Source organism: Odontesthes bonariensis, chromosome 12, assembly GCF_027942865.1.
Source record: "Odontesthes bonariensis isolate fOdoBon6 chromosome 12, fOdoBon6.hap1, whole genome shotgun sequence".
In the NCBI taxonomy this organism is placed as follows: domain Eukaryota; kingdom Metazoa; phylum Chordata; class Actinopteri; order Atheriniformes; family Atherinopsidae; genus Odontesthes; species Odontesthes bonariensis.
Window position 1 is genome coordinate 1544091 of NC_134517.1, and position 24263 is coordinate 1568353.

A 24263-nucleotide genomic window follows, 5' to 3' on the forward strand; every position below is an offset into this window, starting at 1 on the left:
CTTTCACCATAGACGTCGCCAGATTGGGTCGTCTAACGTAGCGACGCCTACTGATTGGGAGGTGAATCGCCTTGCGGATCCGACATCCCGACGGAGAACTTCGAAAGGTTTAAAGCCTCTGCGTGACCACGGAGTCGGATTGACCGATAGCGAAGGCCTCGGTATGCTACTCAGTTGCTATCCCACGTCATGGGCCATCCACGCTATAAATCCAGCTTTAAGAGTGTGCTCTTTAACAAACCTGTGCAAATGACACATCAGCATGTGACCAGTTGTAGGAAGCACACAGAAGAGCCCTCATCAGACTTTGATTGCGTCCTGTCCTCTGTTATCCAGCACAGGACGGCCCATCTACACCCCCCTGTCCTCTGTTATCCAGCACAGGACGGCCCATCTACACCCCCCTGTCCTCTGTTATCCAGCACAGGACGGCCCATCTACACCCCCCTGTCCTCTGTTATCCAGCACAGGACGGCCCATCGACACCCCCCTGTCCTCTGTTATCCAGCACAGGACGGCCCATCGACACCCCCCTGTCCTCTGTTATCCAGCACAGGACGGCCCATCGACACCCCCCTGTCCTCTGTTATCCAGCACAGGACGGCCCATCGACACCCCCCTGTCCTCTGTTATCCAGCACAGGACGGCCCATCGACACCTCCCTGTCCTCTGTTATCCAGCACAGGACGGCCCATCTACACCTCCCTGTCCTCTGTTATCCAGCACAGGACGGCCCATCCACACCCCCCTGTCCTCTGTTATCCAGCCCAGGACGGCCCATCTACACCCCCCTGTCCTCTGTTATCCAGCACAGGACGGCCCATCTACACCCCCCTGTCCTCTGTTATCCAGCACAGGACGGCCCATCGACACCCCCCTGTCCTCTGTTATCCAGCACAGGACGGCCCATCTACACCTCCCTGTCCTCTGTTATCCAGCACAGGACGGCCCATCTACACCCCCCTGTCCTCTGTTATCCAGCACAGGACGGCCCATCTACACCCCCCTGTCCTCTGTTATCCAGCACAGGACGGCCCATCGACACCCCCCTGTCCTCTGTTATCCAGCACAGGACGGCCCATCGACACCCCCCTGTCCTCTGTTATTCAGCACAGGACGGCCCATCCACACCCCCCTGTCCTCTGTTATCCAGCACAGGACGGCCCATCCACACCCCCCTGTCCTCTGTTATCCAGCACAGGACGGCCCATCTACACCCCCCTGTCCTCTGTTATCCAGCACAGGACGGCCCATCTACACCCCCCTGTCCTCTGTTATCCAGCCCAGGACGGCCCATCTACACCCCCCTGTCCTCTGTTATCCAGCACAGGACGGCCCATCTACACCCCCCTGTCCTCTGTTATCCAGCACAGGACGGCCCATCTACACCCCCCTGTCCTCTGTTATCCAGCACAGGACGGCCCATCGACACCCCCTTGTCCCTGTTCCAGATTTGACTTGGCCTCAAACGTAATGAACCGATCTCTGCCTGCCTCTGTGGGCTGCTTTTGGCCTGTAGCTGGTCTCTACTGCAGAACATTGCAGAGAGAGTTTCTCTGTTCTCACTTTTAATAACAGAAGCAGAACCTCAGAAAGGTTTCTGAAGCAATTCTCCAGCCAAAGCACCGGTTAACCCTGGACACCAGCAAGCATCGAGATGTGGCTTCCTCATCATCGCTCAATATAAGCATCCACTGTCCTCCTCTTTTAAACTCCTGCCTTCTGGACGTCGTTTTTGTCCCCCCCTCCTGTCCAAAAACAGGTCAAAGTTCTCTTTTATTCCCCAAGCGATAAAGGCACTAAATGAGGTCAGTAGTTTATCCAGCCACCCAATGTAGTGTGTACTAGTAGCTGTTTTGTGTTCTATGTTCAATGTTTGTGTGTGTTTTTTTCTTTGATATGCCTGATCGTGTCTCATGTCTGGTGCCAGCGAGTGTAATGCAAGTACAATTGCCCCACAGGGACAAATAAAGCTCTAACTAACTAACTAACTAACTCCTCTCATGGAAAACTGAAAGTGAAGCAATGTTGAAGTGTGTTATTTTAAAGCTGACCTGTGTTATTTGACAGTGTTAGCTCATGTGTATTGGATGAGCTTTGACTCCAGACGAAGCTCAAGCCCTAATGGAGCCTGATGGAGAACTTTGGATCATTGGGAAGGTGTCATGATAAATGCTAATCTGCGAGCAGTAGAGCAGCAGAGGTGTAGCTCCATGGCTGATTTACAGAACAGAGGCTTTGTGCAGGAAAGAGAGTGTTTGGGAGTCAGGATGATGCTGTGAGCCACTTGTGTCATTCTGTAGGTTTACATCATGTTAGTCCGACTATAATGCCTGTAAACATGGTAGTCTAACCAAAGCAAAGTTCTCAAAGTTGTTTAATCACACTCTGTTTCCATAGCAGTTTATGTGTATGTTAATCCTGCTGAATTCTCAATAAAGTTTCCTAAACTAGTAGTGAAAATCAGCCCATAAAGACTATGAGTCAGCTCACTGAAAGCTTTTCAGGACTGTTGCTCTGCTCTAATAAAACCTGATTTAATAGCCACAGCCTCATCTGACAAAATCACAGTTAAAGCAGCTCAAAGACAGCGTCTGTGCAGTGAATTCAGCTGGACTCACATGGACCAGGATCTCCCACAGAGGAGGTTGGAGGCAGCAGGATGCTGACTGACGTAGTTGAGCTGTAACCCCAGTTTGACTTTACATGCATGTAACCGTGCTGATCGGGCTTTGATGATGTTGCAGAGCTGGCTCCAGAGCAGTTTTTAACATCACTTACACTGTCAGAGTAGATCCCAGCTCGTATGTGGAGCTGTTAAAACCCCTGAAGCACTTTCACATAGATAATATTCTGTTGTGGGAGTCGGTCCTCTCTGTTTAGCTCATTGCAGGGTGTGAAATGAGTCCTGAGCAGTTGTGGCATTGCTATAGTTGGGTTAAGCTGAGAGTCCAGCAGAGGTCAGTTTAATGAAGCTTAACTTGGTTCACCACAGATGAAGTGGTGAGTAAATCTAAGTTTGGAATATATGTGCGAGTGGAGCTGAAGTGGATAGAGGCACTTTGTATTCATTATGTAATGGTGTCAGTCCTGAACTGCATCAACACTGTTATTCAGATGGAGAGATAACATGCTCACATCCCTTAAAAGCTTGTGTGGTCAGCTGAGGTGAAGCAGACCCTCCTCCCTGTGGAGGAAAGATGTGGGCGGTGCAGAGGTGCTGCAGCTTTGGCTGTGCCATGATGTTAGTGATGCAGCAGAGGGTGGAGCAGTGAAGCAGCAGAGGGTGGAGCAGTGAAGCAGCAGAGGGTGGAGCAGTGATGCAGCAGAGGGTGGAGCAGTGATGCAGCAGAGGGTGGAGCAGTGATGCAGCAGAGGGTGGAGTGAAGCAGCAGAGGGTGGAGCAGTGAAGCAGCAGAGGGTGGAGCAGTGATGCAGCAGAGGGTGGAGCAGTGATGCAGCAGAGGGTGGAGTGAAGCAGCAGAGGGTGGAGCAGTGATGCAGCAGAGGGTGGAGTGAAGCAGCAGAGGGTGGAGCAGTGAAGCAGCAGAGGGTGGAGCAGTGATGCAGCAGAGGGTGGAGCAGTGATGCAGCAGAGGGTGGAGCAGTGATGCAGCAGAGGGTGGAGTGAAGCAGCAGAGGGTGGAGCAGTGATGCAGCAGAGGGTGGAGCAGTGATGCAGCAGAGGGTGGAGCAGTGATGCAGCAGAGGGTGGAGCAGTGATGCAGCAGAGGGTGGAGTGAAGCAGCAGAGGGTGGAGCAGTGATGCAGCAGAGGGTGGAGCAGTGATGCAGCAGAGGGTGGAGCAGTGATGCTGATAGGCCTGTGGCGTTGTGCTGCTCCCTCTCTCTGTCTCTTTGCTCCTTTTGGTCCTGTTTACAACCCAAAACCGTTGTGTTTTCTACAATGTAAATGATGTCAAATCACTGAGAGCCTGAAACAGAATGAGAGCGTTGGGACAGCAGCAGAACCCGGCTCAGAGACGGGTCAGAAATGTGATGACAGCACGGGCAGAGTGGCTGAAAGTCCATTCTGTTATTAATAAGGTTCAGGAAGAGTGTTTCTGCCATCAAAGTTAAACCCAGTATGAATTAAAACACACCTCCATTCCTCTGTGTTAGCATGCTGTCTTTGTACTATTTCTTTATTTAAAAGGATTCAGTTGTGTTTTTCTCCACTTTCAGCCACATGTCAGTATGAGGCGACACCTCGGGCTCATCGGTCACCGTATTGTTCATCCTTTCTCTCGTCTTCTCTCTCTTTCTCTCGCTGCATTTATCATTCACGTCCCACCTGTTTTCAACCCTGTTAATGCAGTTATTGATCTGATTCCTACCTTCCAGGCACACTTGGTGATAAGTATGTTGTGATGGATCGGCCCATGTTCGGGGTGAGTTATGTCCACTGGAAAGGACTGATGGTTATTCTGCAGCATTTCAAGCTTGTTGAGAGCAGCAGGAGTCCTCACAACTGGAGTTAAATAAGCTTTATGTTGAGCTGCTGAGGCCTTATATCCTGGTCAGATCACACACACTCACACACACACACACACACACACACAGGAGTAATTCATATCAACAAAAACCTTGTGCTCATCAGATGACGTCAGCTCTAACGGTGCCTTCAGACCGGACGCGGTGCGAATTTTTCGCGCGACGTGATTACACACAAAGTCAATGCAAAGAGCCGGCGGCGCGAATGAGGCGAATTCCGCGAATGACAAGACGCGAATTCAGAAAATCCAACTTTGGCTAAGTATTCGCGTCACGACAGCCTATCAGCGTTGAGATTCTGGACGACAGTGACATCATGCGTCCCGGGATCTTTTTAATTGGTTTATCGGCCGCTGTTTTGATGAAATGTGACAGGAACTGCTTTTAAGTTACGATACCTCCCCATCTCTTTGCTTGATACTCATCATAGGATGGTTTTGAAGTATGGAACATTGATAAATAATGTTCTGAATATAAATCAAAGACTTTAAATACGGGCTGCACGGTGGTGTGGTGGTTAGCACCGTCGCCTCACAGCAAGAAGGTTCCAGGTTCAACTCCCTGCTGGTTCTTTCTGTGTGGAGTCTGCATGTTCTCTCTGTTTATGCGTGGGTTCTCTCCGGGGACTCTGGCTTCCTCCCACTGTCCAAAAACATGCATGTTAGGTTAATTGGTGTCTCTAAAATTGTCCTTAGGAGTGAGTGTGGTTGTGTCTGGTTTGTCTGGTTTGTCTCTATGTGGCCCTGTGATGGACTGGCGGCCTGTCCAGGGTGTACCCTGCCTCTCGCCTGATGACCGCTGGAATAGGCTCCAGCCCCCCCCACGACCCGACCGACGGATTCAGTGGGTATAGAAAATGGATGGATGGACTTTAAAAGCACCATGTGATGGATGATTGGTGATCAGGCCCAAAACTGCATCCTTAGGGACTGTAGTTTGTGAATGATGACCTCGCTGTGTGTCACCGTCACTGCCTCCATGTTTGTCAGGAGCACCAGCAGCAGCAGCACCACCACCAGCACCACCACCACCAGCAGCAGCAGCACCACCACCACCAGCAGCACCAGCAGCATCAGCACCACCAGTACCAGCAGCACCAGCACCACCAGCACCACCAGCACCAGCAGCAGCACCACCACCAGCAGCACCACCACCAGCAGCAGCACCACCAGCAGCAGCACCACCAGCAGCAGCACCAGCAGCAGCACCACCAGCACCAGCAGCACCACCACCAGCAGCAGCACCAGCATCAGCACCAGCAGCACCACCACCAGCAGCAGCACCAGCAGCAGCAGCAGCAGCACCACCACCAGCAGCAGCACCAGCATCAGCACCAGCAGCACCACCACCAGCAGCAGCACCAGCAGCAGCAGCAGCAGCAGCAGCACCAGCAGCACCACCAGCAGCAGCAGTACCACCAGCAGCAGCAGCAGCAGCAGCAGCAGCAGCAGCACCAGCACCAGCAGCAACTAATCTCTCGTTCTGGTGACCTTCCCACAGCGCCTCCAGTACAGATGTGTCCAGTGGTGGCCAGACTCCAGTCATAATCTGCTTTCTTCTTTAATCTGCTCAGCTTTAGGATTTTCCTCTTTTTTTCCCGGACGAGCTTGCATTTCCACGTTTATTTCAGTCCCTCCCTTCGGCCTGTCAAACACGTGAGGAGGAGCCTGACGGTGTTATTTGCTCACACATCAGCGTTTGGGTCGGAAGCTGACATGTGCTCTCTCCACCGGTCTTCCTGGTTTGTCTCAGTGTGATTAAATGTGAACTTGTGGACAGCAGACAGTTTGCTGGCAGCTGAGGAGCACAGATGGAGGGGGGACGCAGACTGCTGAGTCAGCTTAGCCAGCGCTGGCCTGTTTCTGCCTCTGTGACATCACAGCACAGCGAGGGATGAACGAGGGGCCGATAATTCTCCTCAAGGGTGGTAACAGGTGGCTGTGTGCTGGATGTGTGCATGGAGTGAGTGAACACACAACTCCTGGTGCTGTTCAGGAGGCTGCAACCACGTCTCATTAAAACAGCCAAAAAGCCTCTGACAGCCACGCCACAGCTGGAGCCAGTTGTTACCTGGGATTACACTGCTAACTGCGTCTCTTTTCCTACTCAGAAACATGCCATGTTGTGACACGGGAATGTTTTTCTGGGATGTGGTGCGTGTATTCAGACCTAAGAAAGACCTCTGAGCTAAGAGTGAATGATCCGTTTGGGATGGACTCGGTCATATGTCCTCTCTGTGTGTTCTTCTGCGTACCAGGACCGAAACACTGCAGATAACTGTCATTAACAAAAGTTTTTAAATATGTTAACTGATAAAGTCAGGTTGATGGAAGGCAAAGAAGAAAGTCTTCCGTGTGCAAAGATGGCAGAGCGAGAAGTCCAGCCGCACCCTCTGCATTAAGAGCCGGCATATGGGAGTACTGTGGCTCCTATGAAGTTGGGCTTCAACATGTTGGAAACGCCACCAGCATGAGGAACCACATTCCATGTTTCCAGCTTTGGAAGGACTGGAAAACTGGACCTTTGGAACCAAGATGCCACATTCATTCTGAAAGCTAATGAGACCAAAACCAAGTGATGATTTCAGAAGGAGTGCTCTCACATCAGAATCAGAATTCGTTTTATTGCCATTGTTAGTGAACAGTGTTCACTAACTAGGAATTTGCTGCGGCGTAAGGTGCAAACATGTAACATAGGATATAATGATAAAAAATAAAGAATAAAAAATATATGAATATAAAATGTACAAGGTGTGTACAACAATACACAGTATCCAATATACAGAGCAACAACAGTGTAGCTTCATTAGTGCTATTTTAATGGTGGTAAAGTGATTGGGGCAGGTTATGAGGTGATTATGAAGTGTTCATAAGTCCAACTGCAAGGGGGAAAAAACTGTTTTTGTGACGGGAGGTTCTGGTCCGAATGGACTGAAGCCTCCTGCCCGAGGGGAGTTCAGTCACTGAAGCTTCTGTCACCGGATCTGCACAGTCATCACATCGTAAAAAGAAGTTCTGATCATCAGTAACTAAATGCATGTAACAACCCCCATCATTTGTATGCCATGGACAGCCATCAACATGCCATCAGTAAGCCCTGCCTTCACAGAAACAGCTGGCAGACACATGGCATCCTTGGCTGGGGGGCTGACAGGAGACGGGTTGTAAATACTGTAACACTGAATTATCAGAGTAAACATCTGGATTCTGTGGGTTAGCATTTCTGCGTCCTGTTGGACTGGCTGATATCTCCCAGATGTGGTTGCCATGTTCCATTCAGATGTCTGCACTCACTCATGTTTATGGAGTTGGGTGTGTTTCCATTCAGATGCACACAGAGGGGAAGCTTTTGGTCTTCCTCTGAAAAGCGAGTCAGATGAGCTCCTCAGGCTTGTTCTCTGGCTGGATTTAGTCTGTGGTAGTGTCGTGCACATGCTCTGCATGTTAAACATTAAAACAGTAAAACATCATCCAGCCGAAGTTCCCTTAAGTTGACTTAACCACACTTTGGTGCACGGTAGTTTCTGTGCACATGACCTCAGGGCGTTATCACCCAGGAAACATGCGCATGACTCCTGCGTGTTGCTTCACTCCTGTCACACTCGCTTGGATCAAAGTCCGTTTCTGCATTCTGATAACACTTCAGGCTCATCCACCTTTCTGATGGACGAACAGAGTCTGTTTCTCTGTGCTTACTCTAAGCCAGACAACATTGGCCTGCCACTCCCTTATTGGACATGTTTGAAAAATACACATTAGCTATATTTGGAGTTGGTGTGTGTGTGTCGTGGCAGTTAAAACTGTGATCTCACTCTAGGAAAGGTCCCAGTTGGAATCCCAGCTGGGTGCTTGCTGTGTGGAATTTGGATGTCCTGTCCGTGCACGTGTGGGTGCCTCCTCCCACAGTCCAAACGCGTGCATGTTGGGTGGATCATAACACTTAACTGACCACAGGATTTAGTGTGTATGGCTTATTGTTGACTCTGATGGACTGGCCATGTTTTTCTATCATTTTTATATGTTGGGAGGCACATTTGGGATTAAATGGTATATTTCTGTCACTGACTCGTTCTGTAACGGATCCCACGTGGACACAGAGTAATGTTAAAGTCAGCTCCACAGTACCTGATGACCTCATGCACGTGTAAATGATGCCATGTCCTCCATCTTTGATTTGCAGAGATGAGGCTTGCTACTTATCAAACTAGTGCCCCTCCTCCTCTGTGGTGTTGGGTGAAAGCAGGTCACCATGACACTGAGTCAGCGGGGTCACTGCCTTTCAAAGTGTGGTTATGTGTGTGACAGAAACTGTTACTGTCTGTATGACACATCAGGGCTTTCTCCATTTTCATCACCAGTTGTTGCTCTGCTGACGCTCTGGGCTGGGCTCCGCGCTGGGCTCCGCGCTGGGCTCCGCGCTGGGCTCGGGTGGGTTTGCTCAGCCCAGGACAGAATATTGTTGTAGTGTTCAGGTGTTGCCTGGTTTGTTGTGTCTGTTTTTAGTCCTCTGCCCGTGGCCAACGGGACTCACGAGCACCTCAGCGCACGTCACTGCCTGTCCCGTGGTTGCCGTCTGACATCTCTCCCTTCGGGACACTGAGGAGTCAGATGCACAGACACAGTGGAACCAAGATGGAGGCAGAAATGTCTTGGTGTTTGTCTGAGAAAAAAGCCCTCAGTGCTTTGAAAAGAAGAGCGGAGCCGACATATTCGGCTGTGATAAGAAAGAGCTACAGTTGTGTTTTTTCTCTCCATGGTTTCTCAGTGCAGCTCAAAGGCGAAGCTGCCCTGAGATGACTTCTGCTGGGCTTCTATGACCCCATTGTGCAGCCTCAACTGCAACTAAATGTCTGCAGTTGGTCTATCATTGATGCTGCACACCGGGGGCCTCATGTACAAAGACTTGCGTGGATTTCCTACTGAAACATGGCGTACGCTCAAACCCAAATGCCCTCCAACGTCGGATGTATGAATCTGTGCGCATGCATCAATCCAAGCACATTTAGTTTGTACATCCCAATCAACGTGGAATTGAGCGCACATGTCGGAGCACCCGACTCCTCCCTGTCCACGCCCCTACTTAAATTTGCAAATCATATTTAAATGAGCCCTGCACCTGCGATTCCCCTCTCTGTACGATCAGAAAATAAAGAAAAAAAGAATGAATAAGACGGAAAAAAGAAGAACTTTACGGAAAGCAAGATGGAGGTGCTACTTTCTTAAGTGGAGGCTTGCAAAAATGTGTTCTTTGGCACGCTGTCCTCCAGCATAAGCAGCAAACGCAACAGGAGTGGGTGGGAGAGCCTGAGGCTGTCAATGCTGTGGGGTCTGAGAAGCCTCACAAGCAGAGGGGAAGAAGAAGTGGTCCCACATTAAGGTGGAGGTGAAGAAGAAGTGGTCCCACATTAAGGTGGATGTGAAGAAGAAGTGGTCCCACATTAAGGTGGAGGTGAAGAAGAAGTGGTCCCACATTAAGGTGGAGGTGAAGAAGAAGTGGTCCCACATTAAGGTGGAGGTGAAGAAGAAGTGGTCCCACATTAAGGTGGAGGTGAAGAAGAAGTGGTCCCTCATTAAGGTGAATGTGAAGAAGAAGTGGTCCCACATTAAGGTGGAGGTGAAGAAGAAGTGGTCCCACATTAAGGTGGAGGTGAAGAAGAAGTGGTCCCACATTAAGGTGGAGGTGAAGAAGAAGTGGTCCAACATTAAGGTGGAGGTGAAGAAGAAGTGGTCCCACATTAAGGTGGATGTGAAGAAGAAGTGGTCCAACATTAAGGTGGAGGTGAAGAAGAAGTGGTGGATGTGAAGAAGAAGTGGTCCCACATTAAGGTGGAGGTGAAGAAGAAGTGGTCCCACATTAAGGTGGATGTGAAGAAGAAGTGGTCCAACATTAAGGTGGAGGTGAAGAAGAAGTGGTGGATGTGAAGAAGAAGTGGTCCGACATTAAGGTGGAGGTGAAGAAGAAGTGGTCCCACATTAAGGTGGATGTGAAGAAGAAGTGGTCCCACATTAAGGTGGAGGTGAAGAAGAAGTGGTCCCACATTTAGGTGGAGGTGAAGAAGAAGTGGTCCCACATTAAGGTGGAGGTGAAGAAGAAGTGGTCCCACATTAAGGTGGATGTGAAGAAGAAGTGGTCCAACATTAAGGTGGAGGTGAAGAAGAAGTGGTGGATGTGAAGAAGAAGTGGTCCGACATTAAGGTGGAGGTGAAGAAGAAGTGGTCCCACATTAAGGTGGATGTGAAGAAGAAGTGGTCCCACATTAAGGTGGAGGTGAAGAAGAAGTGGTCCCACATTTAGGTGGAGGTGAAGAAGAAGTGGTCCCACATTAAGGTGGAGGTGAAGCGGAGACTGGCTGCCCACCGCCGCAGTGTGGCCAAAACAGGCGGGTGTGGGGGTCACTGACTCTGTTTGAACAGAGAGTCGGGGCAACTATGGGTGACACTGCTCTCTCTGGGGTGGTGGGAGCACATGTGGGTGACTCTGATTACCCCCAAGCTAAATACCCATGTTTTTGTGTAACTCCCAACAACGTGTTCATACAGTAACATGCAGAAGTGCGCCGGGGAAAAGGTGAGGCTGATTAAGGCATTTCACACTTTACACACGGGGTTATTAACATTTGCCCACAGAGCGATCAGGGGCTTGTTAGAAAGATCTTAACACATTGAATACCGGCAGTGTTTACGGAATTATGTCGTAGAATCCCAGCGTTCTAAACCATTTTTTGACGTTTTTTGTACAGTCACAGCACATTATGTGATAGGGCCACTGAAACATGTTATGGCTCGTTTGAAAGCTGAGACTTTAAACTCTTTGTGGGTCAAAACTGCGTGTCTCTAGGTGCCGCCATTAGCGAGCTATCCTTAGCTAAACCAAGGCGGGTATCCACCAAAATCAATAACAAACTGAGATATCGGGGCTTTTGTGAAACGTGCGCTCTTTCAGCCTGTGGCACTTTAGATACTTACATATCCGGGTCAGAGGATTTGCGTCGTGTCGCATGTTGCAAAGCTAACCTGTTCATAAGACCGCCTCCTTAGACTTGTCGCGTGTCTTCTTCTCCTTCTTGTTGTTTGTTTATGTTACTTTACCGTCACCCTCTGGAAACCGACACGTGCGATTGGACAAAATGCGGAAATGCACAACAATCAATGCAGCGTTATCAAAATTGTTCTTGAGTTGACGCAAAGCCATTGGCGTAATGATCAAAATGTCCAGATGATGACACCAGTTTTTGACTGCCATCTATGTCAGTTCTGTTCATCACATAATTACAAAAATCACACAGAATGTGCATTAGAATGTATAGATTCAGAATCCATAAAAAAAACCGTAAAAACGTATTTTTACCATTTGGGAGCCAACGCATGGGCAGTAAAAACGTAGTTTTACGTGACTTGGGAGTCAGTGTGTTAAGCTGAAGTTTAACCAGCAAAAAACAGCAAGAAACTAACTTTAACCACCGATTATGATGCTGTGAAGACGGGATAGAAATTGGGGTCGCACATACTCAATGCACGTCACGGGGAATAATATTAGGACAATTACACAAATAAAGTTACTCACCAAGAAGCCAGCCATCATGCACAGTGCCACCCTGTAGTCTGTTCCCAGCGATGCTGTTACTCAGAATGTATGAATCGTGCGTTGAACCAGGCCACCAGGCCACAATGTTGGTTAATTGCATTTACCCATCACATATGATCTGTACATCGATCGAATGAAAATGTTTCTTTTTTAACATACAAATTCATCATGTGATGGGGCTTTTATAACAATGTGTGATCAGTCGATAGCTCCGATTACAAAACCGGCTCTCGCTTCAAATTGAGCTTTAATGTTGGCCTGTTTGATATACGTAGCTGAGTTGCGGATAATTCTGTCCCACACGGCTGGCATGGCTCGGCTCAGGGTAGACTGGCACAGTCCCAATCGGTTGGCCAGCTGCCTCTGGAATGCCCCGGTTGCTATAGGAACCCCAGTGTGCACATCACCTGTGAGCACAGGCAGCGTATGGCTCCTCGCTGTGTCGCAGCTCTGCGCACAGTTCCAGGAGGATTTCTGGGCTCCCTCACATCAACCTCTGGGTTCCCTCACATCAACCTCTGGGTTCCCTCACATCAACCTCTGGGTTCCCTCACATCAACCTCTGGGTTCCCTCACATCACATCAAATGAAATCAAACTTTATTTATATAGCACCTTTCATACTAAAAAAAGCAGCACAAAGTGTTTTACATAATAAAATCAATAATCAAATCAATTCATGCATAAACTCACACACAACATCACACCGACAACCACACTGCACACATACCAATAAATAAATAAATGAAATAAAATTCAGCTGTAAGCTAAACTAAAAAGGTAGGTCTTGAGCCTCTTTTTAAAAACATCAACATTCTCTGCAGCCTGAGGTTCTCTGGCAGGCTGTTCCACAAATGAGGTCCATAATAGTGGAACGAGGTCTTACCATAAGTTTTTGTTCGAACTTTAGGAACAACTAAAAGGCCGGTACCAGAGGACCTCAGGGTCCGCGAGGGCTCATAATTTAAAAGCAGAACAGATAGATAAGAAGGCCTAAGACCATTAAGACATTTATAAACAACTAGAAGAACCTTAAAATCAATCCTGAAATGCACGGGGAGCCAATGCAGCGATTTTAAAACTGGTGTAATGTGTTCCCGCCCTCTGGTCTTTGTCAGCACACGTGCAGCTGAATTCTGTATTAATTGTAGGTAATAAATACTTTTTTTGGGAAGATCAGAAAGCAGGGCATTACAATAATCTATTCTACTAGAAATAAAAGCTTGCATCAGCACCTCCGTGCTGGCAAGAGAGAGAAATGGGCGGACTCTGGCAATATTTTTAAGATGATAAAATCCTGTCTTTGTTACATTTCTAATATGTTGGATAAAATCCAGCTCAGAGTCAAAAAGAACACCCAGATTTTTTACATGTTGAGAAGATTTAAAATTTTGTAGTTTGGGTAAAATTATCTCTCTCTTGTCTTCAGGACCAATAATTAAAACTTCAGTCTTGCCCTGGTTGAGCTGTAAGAAATTCTCTGCCATTGATGACTTTATATCTAAAATACAGTTTAAAAGAACGTTAACTGGTTCTAGGTCATCAGGAGACACGGCAATGTAAAGCTGTGTATCATCAGCATAGCTGTGAAAACCAATGCCATGTCTCCTGATGACATCCCCAAGTGGCAACATGTACAGATTAAAAAGCAATGGGCCTAAAATTGATCCTTGGGGAACCCCACACTTGATTTTATGAATTCTTGAGGAGCATGTATCCATACTTATAAAACACTGTCGATCCGTGAGATAGGAGTAAAACCATTTAAGAACAGTGCCAGAGACACCCACCAGGCTTCTAAGTCTGTTTAATAAAATGTGGTGATCTGGGGCGGTTGGTGGCGTAGTGGGTTAAGCAGCCGCCCCATGTACAGAGGCTACAGTCCTCGCTGCAGCTGGCCCCGGTTCGACCGAGCGGCCCTGTGCTGCGTGTCTTTCCCCTCTCTCTGCCCCCTGCTTCCTGTCTCTCTCGAACTGTCCTAACATTAAAGGCATAAAAAGCACAAAAAAAAAAGTGGTGATCTACTGTATCAAAAGCTGCACTAAGATCCAGCAACACCAGGACTGAAAGCTTCTGTGAGTCCATGTTACACCTGAGATCATTTACAATCTTTAAAAGGGCTGTCTCTGTACTGTGGTTCTTCCTAAAACCAGACTGATGTTTCTGAAAAATATTGTGATTGTTTAAAAACGCATTTAATTGGATAAAAACAACTTTTTCTATAATTTTACTTAATCAACCTCTGGATTCAGGGCCTTTCTCGGTAACTCCACCGGACCATAGTCAGGACTTTGGCTGAACGTTGTTTTCTTGCTCTTTGTACTGTGTCCTGTGATTCATTTTATGAACACGATCCTACATTTTTCTTTAGAATTAGCTGGTTTCATTCAACATTGCTCCATCTACAATGGGAAGCTCTCAGAGCTCGGAGGCAGCTAAACCCAGACACTACACCACCATGTGTCACAGGTGGGCCAAGGTTCTTCTGCTGGAAGCGTCGTCTTCGTGTCTCCAGACAAAACACTTCTCATTTACACCAAAACCTTTTGGTGTCGTCTCTCCACAAAACCCTGTCCTTCCAGCCTTCTGCTGTATCCCTGTGAGCGTCAGCTCTCAGCCTGCAGTGACATTAACCTCAACCAAGATGGGACAAGCCAGTGTAAAAGTTAGCCTTGTTCCCGGTTTTATGAAATGTTTAGTCCATCCACACCTCGTTGTCATTTCACTGACACCGGTGGCTGTCCAGAAGCCGTTCTTAAGGAGGGGAAACCAGGAGAAAAGGCTGAGCTGTGCCAAATGACACAAGAAGTGGACTGAAGATCAGTGGCAGCAGGTCTGATGGAGGGATGAATCCTCCCCAGAGCCCGGAGCTCAGGATTACTGAAGCAGTGTGGGATCACAGGGGCTGCTGAGACTTCTGTACGCTGCAGTATATACTTTTATTCTTTAAATGGCAGAAATGTTGGATCAGTTCCCCCACAGAACAAATGTGAAGTCTAAAATGATTTGTGTCATTAGTTTAGTTGGCTCCTCTTTATTCCCTCTGCCAGAGGGGTTTTGTGTGGTGTCTGTACATCAGTCCGGCTGTGGACCCAGGCACTGCTGGTCTCCAGTGGGGGAGCACAGCGTGTGGGGGGCCGGGGTATTTGTTTGCCTGTGTTATCAGACGCAGCTGATCGGGCTGCTTGTGAGTCCTTGGTGTTTGTTGTGGAGTGTGAGTGACATTCCACACAGCTGTTCACACACCAGGATGAACTCTGGTGTGTCTCTACTTGTGTATGAATTTGTGGTTTAGGGTTTGGACAACTTCACATGTTGCTATGTTAACACACCATCTGTTCAGGTGGTCTGTCAGTGGTCTGGTGGATGCAGTGTGACTCTGACCCTGTGTGTGTTCAGATGATGATGGACACATGAAACAATGAGGCTCACGACAGTATGGATGGAAACCTGTGGAGAGTGCAGCGACTGGTCTGAAAGCACACTCATCATCACGGGCCCTTTATCTGTGCACGGACAGCCCTTTCACTGCTGCAGGTGTCCAGTCAAAGCTCACACACACCAACACACACACTCATCCTGCACTTCTTATTCCCTCCAGTACTGCAGGAGCTTCTTCTCTGTCACACACTGATGGATGCGTCAGAGGCAAGGTGGGGCTCTGTGTCCGAGGAAGCCGGGAATCAAACCTGTGGTGTACAGTGTACATGAACAGCGTATAACAACAAGATTAAAGGATGATGTAATAAAGGAGCAGAGCTTTGCACAGGCCACTTTAACAGAACTCTTTTGAGAGAGGAAGAAGCAGACCCGACCTTGAAAGCTTCACTCTTCCTACAGCCTTACAAATGAGCTGAAATGAGGAGAAATGCAAAGCTCAGCAGGCCCACTGTGCCTCATTAAAGTGGTTAAGCAGCAGTGGAACAGTATGAATTTAAGGCTGTTGTATGTTGGAAAGTGTGCAAAGTTCTTTGGGACGAATGTAGGGTTTATGTTGGGGCTAAACAGTGATCGTTACAGCCGTAAACACTACAGGACTGCTGCCCCATCCTTCCAGTAAGTTTCCTCACACCTGAGTGTGTGCAGCAGCAGACCTGAATCCGTTCTGGAGGCATTTTTGTTGTTGTTGCCCTGTAATTTGTTGCTGCTCTCTTGCATAGGGACGTGTTTGTATCCGTGGCAGCATGCCTGCAGGAGGATGCTCCCATTTCAGTGTTCTCACTGCAGCACGGCGTGCAGGAAGCTTGGCCTCTGGAGGAAAAGGAACGTCTGCCTGCACATTTCAAGTCTTCATGTGCCCTCTGTATCAGTGGGGTGGGGTCACTTTGGGTAATGTCTGCCGTCCTGCCTGGGGTCTGTGTGCTGCCACTGCTGGCTCATCACATCTCAGGGTGTTAACACCATTTCTGTCATTTCCAAATGCTGGAACAGCATTACTCACTAACAGAAGTTATTTCATGTCTGTTCCTCGGTGCAGAAACTTTGGTAGGTTGAGTTAAGTCTCCCACTTTATATATACGGAATGATACTGGTGGGTGAGCAGATGTTACATTTTGTGCTTTTATGCAGCTAATGCATGTAAATCTGTTCTGTAAACTCAAAGTTAAGGAAAAAATCTGCTTCTATTTTCTGTACTGAGGGACCACTTTCTCTGAACAGCATACCTTTAGCTTCCTTAAGTGTATGTGCATGATCACCCGATCCAACAGCAGCTGACATCGCAGCTGAAGCTCCCCCAGCTCCACCAGCTCCACCTTTCTTCCAGCTCAGATGCCGTGTGGAAAGGTGTGCTCCATCCTGTTGGATAGTGTTGCACAGTTGAATTCATGACTATATTTACTCATTTGACAGGAATATTTCTAAGGAATAATCCCATAACTCTGTTCAGAGTAACCTTCACCAGACTCAGTATCGTCATACAGCTGTCCTTCTTGTAGTATCTGTGGAAGCTTTGACTAAGAAACATAGGGAAAATGATCTGACTTGTGTACATTTTGTCCACCTGTAAGACTGAGGAGAAATCCCTTTGTTTTCTGTATTTCAAGAATAACCGTCCCTGTCAGAACGTTTTTTTCCTCTGGGAAAGTTCTGACTTCTCTAATTAAAGGTGTGTGGGAGCTCTGATTAAAGGTGAGCTACAGTTAGCTTTAACCCAGCCCTGCTGCAGACAGACGGCTGCTCTGTGCTGCAGTGTCACGGCTCAGTTTGGGATCAGGAACACAGTTTGTTCGGTGCGCTCTTTCAATGATTTGGTTGTTTTGTGGACAGTTTCATCTGTGTGTGTGTGTGTGTGTGTGTGTGTGTGTGTGTATTGATTCAGCCCAGGGAAAAAGGATTGCATACCCAGCTGTTGTGTTGACTCACAGCAAAGAACTGCAAACATGGCCACACATGTCTGTGTGTGTGTGTGCACATGAGTCAGTCTGTGAATAACTGTGTGTGATGCTTCCACTTGTAATGAGCTGACTGAAGATCACTCCATGATTTAATCCAAAGCTTCCCTCTCATCAGAGGCAGATGGAGGAGCAGTCTGTGGTCAGCTGGGTTTTTCCAGCAGGTCTCTGGATGAGCTCACACACGTCCGTGAGTGCCTGAGATGGGATGTTTGTGTGGAAGCTGCACGCTCAGACAGGTAGACCTCAGACCTCTGCAGATGGACCTGTACAGCAGCTGTTCTGGACCTGTTCTGGATCTGTGTGCCCTGTTCCATCAGAGTCTGCAGAGTGTAGAGAAGCTGCACGCTCAGACAGGTAGACCTCAGACCTCTGCAGATGGACCTGTACAGCAGCTGTTCTGGACCTGTTCTGGATCTGTGTGCCCTGTTCCATCAGAGTCTGCAGAGTGTAGAGAAGCTGCACGCTCAGACAGGTAGACCTCAGACCTCTGCAGATGGACCTGTACAGCAGCTGTTCTGGATCTGTTCTGGATCCGTGTGCCCTGTTCCATCAGAGTCCAGAGACGGTGCCACCATTATTTACACCTCTGAAGATCGAAAAGTTGCCACAGAATTACAAGCTGTCATCATAACCTGAGTAAGGTCAGCTGGATTTCTTCTTGGTTCTTGCAGATGTTTCACCTCTCACTCTGAATGAGTTCATATCACCTTATCAGTAGTAAGGGCCGTGTATACTCTCGCAGCAGTGTGTCGCAGTGAGCTTGTCACAGGTATGACGCAGTTATTTTTGATTTATGCCCAATTTTGAAGCGCTGTCTGCGCTATGTTAATCCCACGCCACAACGCAAGAGGGACAATCACGGACAAGCTAGGATTGTGGGTGTGGTGGGTGGCGTGTTTCTCTCTTCCGGTTACAGAGGTCATTCAACAACAATGGCGACTGGACGAATGCGCACTTTGATTGAGATGCAGCTGATCGATCTAGAAATAGAAGAAATATTGCTACTACTGGAGCTGGCAGAGAGGCGAAAAAGGTCACGGTTAGCCGGTTAGCCAGTTAGCGTCACCATTAGCCGGTTAGCAAACCGGAAATACGCATAGTGTAGAGCGGATGTAGAGTTGACCAATCAGAGGCCTCCTTTCTCTCCTCCCTGCGACGATATCTGTGGCACTGTCTGCGGTGAGTTACAATTTTGGGGAGGTGCACCAGAGTGTCTGCGGAAGGGGGGGCATATCTGCGTTAACTGCGACACACACGCAGACGACCTGGTTTCCGACCATAAACAGGCCTGTAGAGGGGCTTGGGGTCGTTAGAGGCACCATTCACATCTACTGCAACGTCCCCTCTTTCCTGTCCTCTCAGCCCCAGCTGGTCCAGGCAGATGGCCACCCTTCCTGGTTCTGGTTCTGATGGTTTCTTCCTGTTCAAAGGGAGTTTTTTCTCTCCACAGTCGCCTCGTGCACGCTCAGGACGGGAGATTGGATCAGAGAGAAGTTTCTGTGCAGTCTGTTAGTTTCCTGAGCTGGGAAGTTGTTTCTGAATTGGACTCTGTATGAATGAATTGGACTTAGTTTCAGTTGAATTAATTGGATTTGATTGGACTATGATTAGAATGAACAGGACTCTAATTGGCTTGACTTGGACTGTATCATTGAAGTGCCTTGAGATGACATTTGTCGTGATTTGGTGCTTAATAAATAAATTGAATTGAACACCAGAAGGTGAAATGTCTTCAGGGACCAAGAAGAAGTCGTCCAGTTGGCCTCCCTGAAGCTATGAGGATCACCATGACCTGGATGAGTCGGAGGCTACACCAACATATGCATCAGAAAAGACTGACGCATTAAAATGACTTTATAAAATAATAAAGTTTGTTTCAAAGAGTAAAATCCTGGATCAGAAGTTGAACTGATAAATACTTTATTGATCCTGATATGGATGGATGAAGGTAAATGATCATCACACACTCACATGACAGTTTGACTTCATCTCCCACAATTCAAAAGACAGTACAAGGAAGAGTGTTCACTTTTTGTTTTGGGTCCCTCTTATCATCAGTCTTTCTCTGGAGCAGAGAACAAAGGTGCTGGTCTGTAGATGCCAGGCCTTCCATCTGCTGGGACACCACCGATTCCCACAGACAAGGGGATCTTTACCTGCTATGTGTTGTAGTCCAATGAAGATGTCTTTACCTGCTATGTGTTGTAGTCCAATGAAGATGTCTTTACCTGCTATGTGTTGTAGTCCAATGATGCTGAAAGAGGACAGTGTCCTTTATTAACACAGCAGCAGGTTCAAAGGTAAAGAAAGTGCTCCGGGGGGCTGCAGTCCTGCCCTCTGCTGGGCACTTTAACACTGAAGTGATGATAAAGCTGGTGTGGTGTGGTCTGTTACACTGAAATGCTGCTGTGGACGCTGTGTTCACACGTCTGTGGTGTCTCCTCCAGGTGGCTCTGCTGGGCTTGGACCTCCTCTCTGCCTTAGTGACCAGGTTACAGGAGAGATTTCGGGCCCATGTGGGAACAGGTAAGAGGACATTTTGCTTGGCTGTCCTTTAGCTTTGTTATCAGGGTAAATGTGAATATCTGCTGGCTTCGTAGCTCCCTGTCATTGTCTGTAGATGGTTGGAGTAATTCCCTTCACGCCCCTGACTTCTGATCGTCTTCCTCTGAATGTGAATGTGGGAACACTTGTGCTGAGGTTGCTTTTTAATGCCCACTCACAGCCCAGTCTCGCCCTGGGCTTGGTGTCTGGGTGATCTCAGCTGTTCTGCTCTCATATTCATGATGTGAAACAGCATTCGGCTCCCTCTCATGTCCTCGCCCTAACCCTGTCCTCTGCTGCTGCACCAAGCCCAGCTCCACACATAGTGCCCCTGATGCTCCATCAGCTGCTTTTAAGGAAGACTTTTTCCCTCTCAGTTCTGCCCAGCCTTATCGATCGATTGGGAGATTCCAAAGACCAAGTACGAGACCAAGACCAGACGCTGCTGCTGAAGATCATGGAGCAAGCTGCCTCTCCACAGGTACCCGCCTGCATTTTCAGGAGGACGGATGTGCTGCCTGTAATTTCACTTTTTGGGTTTCTCTCCAGTACAGGCCTGATGATTGTGATCCCTTCTGTGTGTGTGTGTTGTTGCAGTATGTCTGGGACAGGATGCTGGGAGGTTTCAAACATAAAAACAACAGGACCAGAGAGGGAGTGTGCCTTTGTCTCATCTCCACGCTGAGCACGTGAGCCCTGATTTCACTTGTGTTGATCAAAAGTAGATGTCTCTGATGACTGTTTAGCATTTAGTTTATTTCTGCTCTATACTCATCATCTTCTACGACAGCCACTTCCTGTAATCAGTAGATTACTGCTGCTCTTCTAACGTTGAAGGGAAAAAAATGTGTTTAATCGGCTTCTTCTGTTGCTGCTTCTGAAAGGCAGACATTTGAACCTGGCTGCATTTTGTGCTGTAATGGAACTGCAGTTCATCTGTTAATCAGGCTTATTTTTTCTTTCAGATATGGAGCTCAGGGCCTGACCTTAAGCAAAATAGTTCCTCACATATGTAACCTGCTGGGGGACCCCACGAGTCAGGTAACCCAGTCATGCTTGTTGTGAGGTGGAACACAGTGAATATACTTCATGTTTAAAGGCTTTGAAAGAACATTTTCAGGTCATACATGACCGTTTTTTGGGAGTAATATCACTCAGATTGACATTATTCTGAATTCCAAACTAAATTGTAAAGTCATTTCTGTCAGTGTTCCAAACTTTGATTTGTCCCAGCTTCTCAGATGTGAGAACATGATGCAGACCAGAGTTTTGCTGTTGGTGGCATGAAATAACCAGCCAACAGGCAGGGTTCTGGGTCATTGTGTTCCCTGTTTGACAGTATCAACAAAGCTTTTGTTTCCTGATGTGTCTGATGAGGGGAAGGGGTTCTGAACAGATATAAAAAGAGTCTGCAGGCTCTGTCACTCCATCCGCGGCCCTCCCTCTAGTGACAGGATTCAGTAATGCACCTCCAGCTGCTGCTGAGGTTCAGACCCAGAGAATCTGGGGCAAATGGACCAACCTAACCCAGAAATACGTCAGGAAAAGACTCCCACAGCGATAAGGTAAAAGTGATTGTGTGTTGTGATCACCAGGTACGAGATGGGGCTATGAGCTGCTTGGTGGAGATCTACAGACATGTGGGGGAGAGGGTGAGGCTGGACCTCAGCAAGAAAGGCCTTCCACAGTCACGGTAAAGTAACAGGCAGCACCACCTCCTCTCCATCCTTTCTCTTTCTCTCACACCAGTGTACATGTGAGGAGGCTGTATCTGGCTGAGAGAGAGATGTGGGACCTCCCCCTTGTGGTCTCTTTACATACTGCAGCTGTAGAAAACAAAGATCCAGCGGAACGGTCTTACTGTGTTTTTCCTTCTTCCTGTGAATGTTAATGGGCCAGCTTTAGTTGGGCCAGCTTTAGTTGGGCCAGCTTTAGATGAGCCAGCTTTAGTTGGGCCAGCTTTAGATGGGCCAGCTTTAGATGGGCCAGCTTTAGTTGGGCCAGCTTTAGATGGGCCAGCTTTAGATGGGCCAGCTTTAGATGGGCCAGCTTTAGATGAGCCAGCTTTAGATGGGCCAGCTTTAGATGGGCCAGCTTTAGTTGGGCCAGCTTTAGTTGGGCCAGCTTTAGTTGGGCCAGCTTTAGATGGGCCAGCTTTAGATGGGCCAGCTTTAGATGAGCCAGCTTTAGATGAGCCAGCTTTAGATGAGCCAGCTTTAGATGGGCCAGCTTTAGTTGGGCCAGCTTTAGATGGGCCAGCTTTAGATGGGCCAGCTTTAGATGAGCCAGCTTTAGATGAGCCAGCTTTAGATGGGCCAGCTTTAGTTGGGCCAGCTTTAGTTGGGCCAGCTTTAGATGGGCCAGCTTTAGATGAGCCAGCTTTAGTTGGGCCAGCTTTAGATGAGCCAGCTTTAGTTGGGCCAGCTTTAGATGGGCCAGCTTTAGATGGGCCAGCTTTAGTTGGGCCAGCTTTAGATGGGCCAGCTTTAGTTGGGCCAGCTTTAGATGAGCCAGCTTTAGTTGGGCCAGCTTTAGATGGGCCAGCTTTAGATGAGCCAGCTTTAGATGGGCCAGCTATAGATGGGCCAGCTTTAGTTGGGCCAGCTTTAGATGAGCCAGCTTTAGTTGGGCCAGCTTTAGATGGGCCAGCTTTCGTTGGGCCAGCTTTAGATGGGCCAGCTTTAGATGAGCCAGCTTTAGATGGGCCAGCTTTAGATGAGCCAGCTTTAGTTGGGCCAGCTTTAGATGGGCCAGCTTTAGTTGGGCCAGCTTTAGATGAGCCAGCTTTAGTTGGGCCAGCTTTAGATGGGCCAGCTTTAGTTGGGCCAGCTTTAGATGGGCCAGCTTTAGATGGGCCAGCTTTAGTTGGGCCAGCTTTAGTTGGGCCAGCTTTAGATGGGCCAGCTTTAGATGGGCCAGCTTTAGATGAGCCAGCTTTAGTTGGGCCAGCTTTAGATGGGCCAGCTTTAGTTGGGCCAGCTTTAGATGAGCCAGCTTTAGTTGGGCCAGCTTTAGATGGGCCAGCTTTAGTTGGGCCAGCTTTAGATGGGCCAGCTTTAGATGGGCCAGCTTTAGTTGGGCCAGCTTTAGATGGGCCAGCTTTAGATGGGCCAGCTTTAGATGAGCCAGCTTTAGTTGGGCCAGCTTTAGATGGGCCAGCTTTAGTTGGGCCAGCTTTAGATGAGCCAGCTTTAGTTGGGCCAGCTTTAGATGGGCCAGCTTTAGTTGGGCCAGCTTTAGATGGGACAGCTTTAGATGAGCCAGCTTTAGTTGGGCCAGCTTTAGATGGGCCAGCTTTAGTTGGGCCAGCTTTAGATGAGCCAGCTTTAGTTGGGCCAGCTTTAGATGGGCCAGCTTTAGTTGGGCCAGCTTTAGATGGGCCAGCTTTAGATGGGCCAGCTTTAGTTGGGCCAGCTTTAGATGGGCCAGCTTTAGATGGGCCAGCTTTAGATGGGCCAGCTTTAGATGGGCCAGCTTTAGTTGGGCCAGCTTTAGATGGGCCAGCTTTAGATGGGCCAGCTTTAGTTGGGCCAGCTTTAGATGGGCCAGCTTTAGATGGGCCAGCTTTAGTTGGGCCAGCTTTAGATGGGCCAGCTTTAGATGAGCCAGCTTTAGATGGGCCAGCTTTAGATGAGCCAGCTTTAGTTGGGCCAGCTTTAGATGGGCCAGCTTTAGTTGGGCCAGCTTTAGATGGGCCAGCTTTAGATGGGCCAGCTTTAGATGGGCCAGCTTTAGATGAGCCAGCTTTAGTTGGGCCAGCTTTAGATGGGCCAGCTTTAGATGGGCCAGCTTTAGTTGGGCCAGCTTTAGTTGGGCCAGCTTTAGATGGGCCAGCTTTAGATGAGCCAGCTTTAGTTGGGCCAGCTTTAGTTGGGCCAGCTTTAGATGGGCCAGCTTTAGATGGGCCAGCTTTAGATGGGCCAGCTTTAGTTGGGCCAGCTTTAGATGGGCCAGCTTTAGATGAGCCAGCTTTAGATGGGCCAGCTTTAGATGGGCCAGCTTTAGTTGGGCCAGCTTTAGATGAGCCAGCTTTAGTTGGGCCAGCTTTAGATGGGCCAGCTTTAGTTGGGCCAGCTTTAGTTGGGCCAGCTTTAGATGGGCCAGCTTTAGATGGGCCAGCTTTAGATGGGCCAGCTTTAGTTGGGCCAGCTTTAGATGAGCCAGCTTTAGATGGGCCAGCTTTAGTTGGGCCAGCTTTAGTTGGGCCAGCTTTAGATGGGCCAGCTTTAGATGGGCCAGCTTTAGAT

The 24263-nt window shown here is 48.4% G+C and overlaps 1 protein-coding gene across 4 annotated transcripts in view; it reads left to right on the forward strand.

Moving 5' to 3' along the window:
* clasp1a (cytoplasmic linker associated protein 1a) overlaps positions 1-24263 on the forward strand; it is a 96653-nt gene that overhangs the window by 7697 nt on the left and 64693 nt on the right. For all 4 annotated transcript variants that reach the window (XM_075478919.1, XM_075478923.1, XM_075478921.1 and 1 more), the window contains exons 3-7: positions 19920-19998; positions 20394-20497; positions 20614-20705; positions 20982-21057; positions 21612-21709. In XM_075478919.1, coding sequence (XP_075335034.1) covers positions 19920-19998; positions 20394-20497; positions 20614-20705; positions 20982-21057; positions 21612-21709 — 449 coding nt within the window. The remainder of the gene's footprint in view (positions 1-19919; positions 19999-20393; positions 20498-20613; positions 20706-20981; positions 21058-21611; positions 21710-24263) is intronic.